General features: G+C 39.7%; 1 protein-coding gene across 1 annotated transcript; it reads left to right on the forward strand.

The window, feature by feature from the left end:
- On the forward strand, window positions 1-7,867 carry LOC311035549 (uncharacterized protein). Its single transcript, XM_084043824.1, has 6 exons — window positions 1-172; window positions 383-472; window positions 2,837-3,229; window positions 3,341-3,474; window positions 3,737-3,840; window positions 6,883-7,867. The coding sequence occupies exons 1-6, from the start codon at window positions 46-48 to the stop codon at window positions 7,049-7,051; spliced, it is 1,017 nt and encodes a 338-aa protein (XP_083899950.1). The 5' UTR covers window positions 1-45; the 3' UTR covers window positions 7,052-7,867.
- Window positions 7,868-11,626: the final 3,759 nt, after the last annotated feature.

Here is an 11,626-nt window from a genome sequence, read left to right on the forward strand (position 1 = left end):
ACCATGTCAAAAACCTGCAAGAAGAATTGAATCACAAGGGTAGAAATGGCTGCAGAGAACATTTATGATAACCTTGAACTCCAAACCCTAGACGATGCAACCTGCGAAGATGCTGAGATGAAGACCAGGCCTACAGCGAAGGAGAGAGATCTACAGAATATACTGCAGTCTGGTAAGAGATGTTTACTAAAACTAAAAATCACCCCAAATACTTTTTAAACAGGACATTTTAAGATTTGTAACTGATCTCACTGATTCACTCCCTCATTGTGTGTGTGTGTGTGTGTGTGTGTGTGTGTGTGTGTGTGTGTGTGTGTGTGTGTGTGTGTGTGTGTGTGTGTGTGTGTGTGTGTGTGTGTGTGTGTGTGTGTGTGTCCTCCAGAGATAAGACGGCAGAGGCGGATTGGACTCAGAGTTGGATTGCTTTGTGCTGTTCTGGTTCTGCTCAACATTGCTGTCCCACTCTACCTCTGTAAGTCAAGTTTAAGAAACAAAGCATCTTATTATATTTTGTTATGTATCTATGATGATCGAACATAATGTTTAATCCATACAATGACTTGATTTGAATGAGACTGTTGGATCTCCATAGACACAACATTATGTGTTTTTATGCCAGGCCAGCTCTCATAGTTACGCATCACACTGCGGCACGTTGTTAGCTTGTTCATCATCTGTTTTCATGATTCAAATCAAAATAAATTCCACTCAATCCCAAAAGGTTTCTGTAGGCAGTTGAAGACACTGTCCAATGCTGTCTTCATTTAAGTATAGCCTATTCCTTGTCTAAATAGTTTGCAAATGACATATTTTATATCTGTTGCATCTGTTGATTTACAGTGTGGGCTGAAAATAATTTAAACACTTGCCAATTTCTTGCTGATCCTCAATTTTGTGAGATATATAAGTAATAGTGTAAATAGTTAATGTTTGCAGGGAGTAATAAGTAAAGTAACATCATAATCAACATTACTTTTGAAAAGAGTAACAAGTAATATATACTGTAACTTTTTTGTAACGAGCCCAACACTGATGTTTTTTTATATATACACTAGCTATATATGACAGCTCATTACATTGTTATTATTATTATTATTATTATTATTAGGGGGGCATGCACATAGTGGGTAGGCACTAGGCACCCCATTGTATTTGTTAGTTTTCTTCTAGATTTGATTTTTTCTGTGGCTTTTGTAATGCAAGGATGAGTGCTCAACACTACTGCTGCCTCTGCACGCCAGTGGTGTATAGTGTATGTAAAGTACATTTGCTCAAGTACTGTACTTAAGTAGAGTTTTGAGGTACTTTTACTTTACAGGAGTACTTCCAATGTACAGTACTTTTACTACTCAACTACATCTCAGAGGCAAATGTTGTACTTTTACTACAATTTACAAACAATGTACAACAATTATTTGAAAACTTGAGTTACTAGATACTTTGAAGATTTGGATTATTATTACAAAACATACATTACCCACTTCAGCCCTACATATTTTCGGCCATTTGAAAATAGCAGACAATGCGTTGCGATGCAACGCATTGTCATCATTTCCAGTTGATAACATATTCCATCGACAGTAGCCTGCCCTATCCTGTTTATCCATTGTCCCGAGTTTTCAATTAGTTGTAATTTGGATATCTATGCGATGGGAACTCAATCATAGCCATGCAAACTTTACAAAATTACTAGTCTTGGATTAAATCCAAGACTAGTAAGGGAGGGAGTGAATCTTTGAAATGATTTGTGAATGATTTCAAAAGTGGGCTCAGATTCTATTAAATAAGTAATTTTAAATGCTTAATTATTTATTATTATACAAAATAACCCATAAATAACTCATGGGGCGGGAGTAGAGGCAACCGGGCTCCCACTATTGATCAAGTGCAAGAGCCCATGCTGCACTTGGCTCCATTGCTTAGGTGCCAGTGATACGTAGTACATATGTATACATACACACATGCATACATATATACATGATATCCCCGTCAGCCTAATACACAGCCATGCACTACATGGAAGTTTTGGAACAGCACCACCAGGGACCGACCGATGAATTAATGATGATTTAATGTATGATAAACACTAATTAAGGGTTAATTACGTGTATGAATTGGCCCCTATATGAGCAAGTGTTACCCTAAAACAAAATCTAAATTAGCTGTAAAATTTATTTTGGCACCCTATCATGTGCTTTCCTTAGGTTCCATAAAGACACAGTGTAACTCCTTTGCCCTTACATCTCCATCAACACTCTCAGGGCCTGTAATGCTCTTTCTTGGCATAAAACCATATTGCTGTTCGCTAATCGTCATCTCTCCTCTTAGCGTACTGTAGCTTCCACTACTCTTTCCCTCATAGCTTCATGCTGTGGCTAATGAGCTGTATTACCTCTGTAGTTATACAACTCTACATCGGCCTATGTTCTTTGATTGTGTTGAATAATCTTATTAGGAACTCCACTCCAGTCTCAATCCAACACCATGCAGACTGCTCTGTCTTTCTGTCTATGGTGCTGAAGCACCGTTACGTGTTTGCTTCAGATGGGGGCTCTAAAACCAATGCCTTGCTCAAGGTCACTGACAGGAGTTTCTCCCTCACATGTGTTTTGGTGTGGGATGAAACCCAAGTGAGCAGTGGGAGAACATACAAACTGCACACAGAAAGAATCTCGATCATGTGTTTTCAAGATAGCTATTATTTACTCCTCCTGATAGATCAGCTAGCATGAATTATACTGTACTTTAATAATAACAATTGACTTGCTGCAGTAGGTATACGTTTCTTTAATTAGTACATCTTCCATTTTTATTTTTTGCTTTTGTTTCCATACAGATCAGTCCAACAAGGTGGAGAGAGACAATTACAACCAATTGCAAGCCAGGAACACCAACCTGACTGAAGACCGAGAACAGTTACAGACCAATTTTAACCGACTTAAGACCAGTTTTGACCAATTGCAGACCAGGCATAATAGCCCAGATGAACAGAAAGATCAGCTACAGACCAATTATAACCAGTTACAGAACAGACATAACCAACTGACTCAACAGAAAGATCAGCTACAGACCACTTATAACCAGTTACAGAACAGACATAACCAACTGACTCAACAGAAAGACCAGCTACAGAGCAGTTCTGACCAGTTACAGACTAGCTTTGATCAGTTACAGACCAGACAAAACAACTTGACTAAAGACCGAGATGACATGAAGTTGAGACTCTGTGGTGAGTGAGACATCACTGTTTTTATTCATTGTTATATCATGTTGTTCATTCATTTGTCATGAATTTGAGGGAGAGAAAAAATAGTGCCCAACTTTATTATTTTATTGTTAGAATCACCTGGATGGCAGAAATTCGACAGAGGTTGTTATTACATCTCTACTGGGACCAAAAACTGGGAGGAGAGCAGACAGTGGTGTAGAGACAGACAATCTGACCTGATTGTTATAAAGAGCGAAGCAAAACAGGTAGTGTGTGTGTGTGTGTGTGTGTGTGTGTGTGTGTGTGTGTGTGTGTGTGTGTGTGTGTGTGTGTGTGTGTGTGTGTGTGTGTGTGTGTGTGTGTGTGTGTGTGTGTGTGTGTGTGTGTACTTGTATGTTTGCATGTGTGCATGGCTTGGCTTCATGCTTGTGCGCACACACATGTGTGCATTGTATCCTATTCCACTTAGTGAAGACAGACATCTATTGTACAGTTTTTACATCAGTAACCATCAGTTTTTCTGCCCAGGACTTTGTTGCCAGTTTCAACAAGAGAGTGTGGTTGGGTTTGACCGATAGAGACAGAGAAGGATCTTTCCAGTGGATAGATGGAACACCACTGACCACACCAACGTAAGACTGATCATCTTCATTTTACTGTCATTATTCTTAAGGGTATTAAATGTCTCAAATCTACTGCACTGTCACTAAGACATCTGTGTCTACCTCACTATCCAGTTAATTAGCATCTAATACCTAGAACAGTGGTTCTCAAAGGGTGTGTCGAGGTACACTGTTGTGTACCATCGCGATGCGTTGTGGGCTTGCAGATTGGATATTTTCACTATTGTAAAATGTTTTTAAAATAATAATGAAAAAGGAATGATTTTGGACACCTGGGATTCCACCTGACAGCAACGATATGGAATACAGTAAAAGTAATAAATGATACAACACAGTATCTAAGTAATATAAAGGCCAACACACAAAGGCGGCGAACGGCACGCGTCAAAACAGCCGTCCCCCATTATTTTCAACGAACCTCCCCCACACCGGAGGCGTCAAGCGCACGTTCACGCCTCGTCCGGCTCTCCTTTATGCCACTGTTCTATATGTGTCGCCGTGTGTGAATTATGTGCTCTGTTGAAATAAAAACAATGATTAACAAGACTGTTAATTAATTAAACGTCTGCCTGCATAGGGAGGGATGGTTCAATATTTAGTGAGTCCACGTGTTGGGCATTCATTAGGCAATAAATCATTTATTTTTTGCAATTAGCCTATAACTACTACCATCATTTAGATTCTAATATTTCAAAGCCATGTTTCAAAAAACGAGAGGCTGTTATTTAAAGTAAGTGTGTGTTTACTTGTTAATGTCACGTTCATGGTTAAAATGAATTGTTGTTTACTGTGTTGCTGAAACTCTGTGAGGCGACAGGCTGATATATCCTAATCCTGCGTCCTTCATGACCGCAAGGGGCAGCAAATGTTTGGCCATAAAGACCCCAATCTTTTAGTTATGAGTTTGATCTGTCTGATAATATCATCTGCTTGAAGACGGTGTTTAAATGCTATGGGGAGGTGTTCTTTCCTACCCAACTCACTCCTCCTTGCTCTGTCATCGGACAATGGGAGGATTTCTGCATAAAATGGTAGCCTATATTGAAAGTAGGCCATTATAATCCATAACGTCTCAAAGTGTTCTCAAAGTGTGCACACACAAAATGCCTCAAATCATGAACACAGCATGCAATTTCCGTGAAATTTTGTACACACATTCTCACTAGGCCGAGGAAGAAATGCCACTTGAAAAAATTCAAATCAGCCTCATGGTGGCGCTATAAAAGGCCAAGGAAAAACCTTTTCCCTGCATTTTTCACATCTGCCTTTTATAGCGCCACCAGGAGGCCGACTTATATAAAACACATTTTATGATGTTACTCTTTCAGATTTGATCTAAATTTCACGCAAATCCGAAGACATGATCTCCATAGTCATGTGATCAAATGGATCTGTTAGATTTTTCATATTCCATCCTGATTGGCTAAGATTGACATCTAAAGTTTGCAGGAGTGGCCCGTTTTGAACAAAATGTTGCAAATCATGAACGCAGCATGCAATCTCCGTGACATTTTGCACGCACATTATCACTAGGCAGAGGAAGAAATGCCAATTGAACATTTTCAGATCAGCCTCATGGTGGCGCTATAACAGGCCGATTCGTGTTTTTACCTATATCTGCACCGATCTGTGTAAAACTTTGTATGCACCCCCTAGAGGCCAAGGAAAAACCTCTGCCCTGCATTTTTCACATCTGCCTTTTATAGCGCCTCCAGGAGGCCGACTTATATAAAACACATTTTACGATTGTTGCTCCTTCAGATTTGATCCAAATTTCACGCAAATCAGAAGACATGATCTCTATAGTCATGTGATCTAGACGGATCTGTTAGATTTGTCATATTCCATCCTCATTGGCTAAGATTGACATCTAAAGTTTGCAGGAGTGGCCCGTTTTCAACAAAATGTTGCAAATCATGAACGCAGCGTCCGATTGCAGTGAAACTTTGCACGCACATTTGCACTATGTTGAGGCCACAAATGCAACCCTTTCAACATTGCCCAATTATAGCGCCACCAGGAGGCTCATTTCTTTATAGTCTTTATATAGAGTTATCACTCCTACAAATGTTGTCCAAACATCACACAAATCAGTACAAATGATCTCTTTAGTTAAGTGATCAAGACGGATTCGTCCGATTCGTCTGATTTTTCACATTCCAGCCTGATTGGCGAATTCTGAACATTGCTGGCCCACACTAACCTACCTGACCTGGCGGAGACCTGTGCTCCGAGGAGCACTTTTTCTAGTTAAGTTATGAAGTTATTCAATACAAAATGAATGAAATAACTCACATATCGTCCTGCAGCACGCCTACCCCTAATAACTGATTGATACCTCTTGATACCAACTAATAACTCATATAATTACTAAGGAGTAATAAGTAACTAGTAATTTATTACTGTTCCTGAGTAATTATAACCAACACTGGTCATGTGTTTCAGGTGAACCTTGGGATTGTGTGGGAACCACTCATTATTAGTGAAATATATACAAATAGGCTAATTGTAATCTTTTTATTTATTTATTCACTATATCAGTACTTTGAGTGTGCACTCATTTCTCAATCCTAAAATAAATATTATATCTATTCATTCATTCATTTATCCCACACATTTTCAAAAGTGGCAAAAATAGCCGATCTACAAGCTTACAACACATTGCAATGCAACGTGTTGAGAGCTTGTAGATCGGCTAATTTATCGATGTATACGTTTGAAAATCACTGAATATAAAATGAGGTGATGATTAAAAAACAAACGATTGGCCTGGGCTGTAGCGTGACGGTCCAGGCACCCAATGCCAGCCTGACAGTGTGTCGCGGGTTTGACTCCTGTTCCCGACGACCTTTACTGCGTGTCACCCCCCCCCCCCCCCCCCATTTCTCTCCCCATTTTCTGTCAGCCTACTTTCCCTAGCCCTCACTAAAATAAAGGCATAAAAATCACAAAAAATCTTTAAAAAGCAAATAAACAAACAAACAAACGATTTAGAGTGAAAAACCATCCTTGTAAAAGTATTGTATTAATTATATGTTCCTACTTCTACAGGTACTGGGTGACTGGTGAGCCTGATCTTGACACCAACATGCACCCTAACGAAGAAGAAGACTGTGCTGAGTATTATGATGGGTCTCATTCTTCCAATTCTAACAAAGGATGGAACGATGCAAAGTGTTCTTGGTTCGCCTACTCGATCTGTGAAATAGTTTTGTGCTGAAACCATCATGTTCACAATGTATCATTTAGCTGGTGTGTTGGTACAGCTACATGATGGCTGTGTTTACATGTAGTAGTGTGTGTGTGTGTGTGTGTGTTTGCTTTGGTTTGTCTGCCTTGCAGTTCTACCCAGGGGCGGATTAACCCTTCGTGGTGCCCGGTGGTGGGCGGGGGGATAATATGAATCTAACAGCCATCTGTTCCATTTTAATACCATGTTTCATGTAGATGAATATGTTTGTTCTGTTGTATTCTTAAAACAGTGCAAGAGAAGTTATGCATCTATTTCTCATCAGTATTAAGCATTTTATTTCATTTTATTTGCCATTTAAATTTCTTATTGATTGATTATGTGCTTTGCATAACTTAAAGGATTAGTTCACCCAAAAAAGTACTTATTTTTTATCATTTACACACCCCATGAAGCCTTGAATTCATGGAGATGTTTTTGTTTTTGTCGCATTCCTGAGCCAATCATTTGATGACCAGTGGAGTCTAGGAGACTCAAAGAGTCTCCATCGAGTCTCCTATTGACTGATGACCCAGTCATCAAATTATTGGCTCAATATTATGATAAAAACAAAAACATATCCATGAATCAAGGCTTCATGGGGTGTGTAATTGATAGAAATTAAGTCATTCTTAATTTCTACTACTCCTTTATGCCCTATACCTATACTACTCCTTTATGCCCTATTTTAACTTTGGCTTTAAAAAAAAGCGCAGATCTACAAGCTCATCACAATGTGTTTTGCGGTTGTAGATCTGCTACAGGACCACAATGAAAACAAGCCCGTAGGGATTTTTGTGTTATCCTTTTAGCATCATTGTAAAATCATACCACTGCACTATTTGCAAACTGTTAATAAAATATTAAATAAATCAAATGCTATTTTTTATACTTCCTCTTAATAATTTGTTTTCTTCTAATATTTGTTAATGTAAAGCACTAGCTACATGTTTTGTATTACAGGTGATATACACAGTATACAAGTTGTATTATTATTATTGAACTATACTTGTTGAACTATACTTATAGTTTAATAGAACACCTGGTAGGCTGTGCTGAGAGGACACATTTTTGATAATACATCAGCAGCAACAACTAAACTACATGAGAGAGCAGCATCAATTAGAAGATGAAACTGAAATATTAGAAACCAGTATCAGTTATCCTTAACTCTAGCCCAACTAAAAGACGGTGTAAAGCTCTAGAATCGCTACTTACTGAAATTCTTAAAACAGATGTTAATCTTTATTTGCATCATCATATTCAGAGGCAAAAGTGTCAAAGTGTTCCTGAGCAAAACACTTCACACTTAACTGCTCGCTGGGCGTTGTATTAATAACATCCACTACTCTAGGATGCGTAAATGCAGAGGACATACTTCACACGGTCAGCCATAGCTGAATGGTTAAAGAGCCCGCCTAGGACTCCAGAGGTCTCGGGTACGGTTCCAGCCCTGTCGAAGTGTCCCTGAGCTGGGTGAAGCTGAAAACTGAAGTTCCCCGGCGGGATGTGATAGGTAACAAAAAACAAAAGTGCAAATATGAAGTGACAAAATATGTGCAGCACGCTCCGCCAAAAAACACTAGAAGCTGTTGAAATGTAATGCATGTCACTGTTCCTGTGTCTTTACCATAGAAATTCATGGTAGAAGGAAAGACAGCTGAAAAAGAAGAAAGATGTCTGTGGACACAGCCCCTAACACTGTATTTATGGATGTTAGAGACTCCATGTGTGTCACTACAAGGCTAAGGTGTGTGTTGGTGCGTGCGTGCGTGCACTGATGAGATAATCTTCAGTGTTCATTTCATATTAGGCAAGGTTTTCTGTATATAAATGTCCACCAGGAGGCATGTCCTACCTCCATCTGGGTGGTGCCAGAGGTCTAGTTTCAAGAAGAAAGTGGCAAAAATGTGATATAGGCTATAATTAATATGTGGTTACAGACAAGACAACATTTGTCTATTACAGTGTTTATAAAACTGGAATATTTTCATTACGGACTTACGCTAAACGCAGCACATTCCTTGTGGAATGCTGATGCATATATCCAACCCTGAATAAAATGCAGTGCGTGTGTGCGTGCGTGCGTGCGTCTGAAAAGGCAATGACCTACACTTACACTTACTGTTCTATAATAATACAATGTCATAGTAGAACAGGGGTGGGCAACATCTTTTTCCAGAGGGCCACATTGAATTTTATAAAGTGAATGAAGGGCCGCACACTGGAAATTTGAATTGAAACTTAAAACACACAGTGCTGAATTATGTTAAACTACAATAGGCTATTAACCCAGCCTGAAGGCCTGCGTCCTTACTTCACAACACAATAATGTTCAGTTACAAAATGTTTTTTTACAGCTGTATGTGTCACTCTGGTGTACTCTGAGGTTGCAATAAAAAGATAAACATCCACTTCAGTGCTAAATTACAAATTGTTTGATATTCACCACTTCATAGGTCACTTATGAAACACATTGCATTTATAAATATGGACTCAAGGCTGACTGTTGCACAACCTTTATTTAATATTTTGAGTACATACCTGCATTGCAAAGAATTGAGACATTTGTAATATTCACAGGCACAACTTTGTACATAGGTGGCATATTCATGAATATAAACATGAATTAACTGTCCTCAAATCATTTTTTGTTCTGTTATTTCTTGTATAACTGTGTGTGACTGTTTTCACTTTTAATACCAATCAGATCTGCATCACTGAATGACAGCAAAACAACTTAAAAAAAAAACTGTTACAGAAATATATTACATGGCATATTCATGAATATAAACATGAATTAACTGTACTCAAATAATTTTTTGTTCTGTTATTTCTTGTATAACTGTGTGACTGTTTTCACTTTTAATACCAATCAGATCTGCATCACTGAATGACAGCAAAACAACTTTTACTGTTCATAAAAAAAACGTTATACAGAAATACATTACATTCCTTGTCTCTTCTGTTTTGGTTGTGCAACAATAAGTAATATGAGAGTGGGGTAGTTACGAATGACACTCTCATCATGAAAAGCTTTGCCTACCCGTTATTTAGCCTGATGGGAACAATTGGGACGGTCAGCTCTCTTTACAAGTCCATCAAAGTCTGGCGTCATTTCTGATGTTGAAATGCGCAGCACAGAGGAAAGATGGTTATCTGTCAGGCGTGATCTGTAGCGTGACTTGTTGTAGTTCATCACAGAAAAGGTTTGTTCGCACACATACATAAGTGGAGCCAAACAAAACAAGCATCCTCTGTGCGTGCTTGCGCAGGTTTGGAAACTGCGTTTCATTCAGAGAGCCATAAAAACTGTCCAGCGTGCATGTAGTAAACTTTTGTTTGATAGCAGCGTCACTCTGGATGTCAATCAGTTCTAGTTGCACATTTGGGGGGGCTTTCTCGCTGTCGAATGAAAGGGGAGAGGACACCAGCTCCAGCTCCGGTTCTATCTTCGCAAAGTCAGAGAAACGGCGGTTGAACTCGCTGTGGAGGGCTGTGAGAGTAGTGCTGTATCTGTCAGTGTGGCTCGCGGGCACATCCAGGGTCGCAAGTGTTTGGAAATGTGTGAAGCACTTGTTATTCATTTATCGGGAAAACAGGGTGAGCTTGGCTTTGAACGCTCGCACATGTGAATACAGCTCGTGCACAAAAGCATTCTTTCCCTGCAGCTTCAGATTGAGGTCGTTAAGATGCCCCAATAAATCCACCCCGAATGCAAAGTCACACAACCAATCCGGATCTTGCAACTCTGCAAAATCTTCAGCTTTCCCAACAGTGACCAGGAACGTCGCTATTTCGGCTCTCAATTCCCACACATGTTGAAACACGTTCCCCAGGCTCAGCCAGCGAACATTCGAGTGGTAGAGCAAGTCAGTGTGCTCCGTTTCCCTTTCCTCCAGCAGCTGGATGAACTGGCGATGGTTAAGCCCTCGGGCACGAATAAAGTTGACGATTTTCACCACCGTTTTAGCGACATGCTCCATTTGCAAAACAGATTTACACAGGGATTCCTGGTGAATTATGCAGTGTAGGCATATCAAATCTGCGCTGGGGTTGTCCTCTCTTACCCGGTCCTGCAGTCTTCGCAGGAGACCGATGTTCTTGCCAGTGAGGTTTGGAGATCCATCTGTTGTCACATTCAGCAATTTATTCCATGGCAGGTTCAGCCTCTCCAAACAGCCTGACACCCGGTCGTAGAGACCTGCTCCTCTTGTTGTGCCCTTCATTGACTCCATGGCAAGAAATTCCTCCACTATTTCAAACTTGTCATTGATCCCTCGAATGAAAATAAGTAGCTGGGCAGTATCTTTGATGTCTGTGCTCTCGTCCAGTGCGATGGAAAAATATGTAAAGTCATCTGCCTTTTTTGACAATTCAGCAGACAGGTCTTCATCAATTAATTCCACACGCCGTTTAACTGTGCGGCGAGAGAGACTGATATTTTCGAACTGGGTTTTCTTTTCAGGGCAAACCATGTTAGCTGCAATCAACATACAGTCTTTAACAAATTCACCATCAGAGAACGGCTTGCTATGTTTTGCGAGCCTGTGTGACAGTACGTAG

This window comes from Gymnoscopelus microlampas (genome assembly GCF_963454915.1).
Source record: "Gymnoscopelus microlampas genome assembly, chromosome: 19".
NCBI lineage: Eukaryota > Metazoa > Chordata > Actinopteri > Myctophiformes > Myctophidae > Gymnoscopelus > Gymnoscopelus microlampas.

Bases quoted from the DNA above. Each gene is read 5' to 3' on its own strand.
- LOC311035549 (XM_084043824.1), top strand. From the start codon at position 46: ATGGCTGCAGAGAACATTTATGATAACCTTGAACTCCAAACCCTAGAC. The intron at 173-382 runs GTAAGAGATGTT...TGTGTCCTCCAG, and splicing joins ACAGAATATACTGCAGTCTG to AGATAAGACGGCAGAGGCGG. The intron at 473-2,836 runs GTAAGTCAAGTT...GTTTCCATACAG, and splicing joins TGCTGTCCCACTCTACCTCT to ATCAGTCCAACAAGGTGGAG.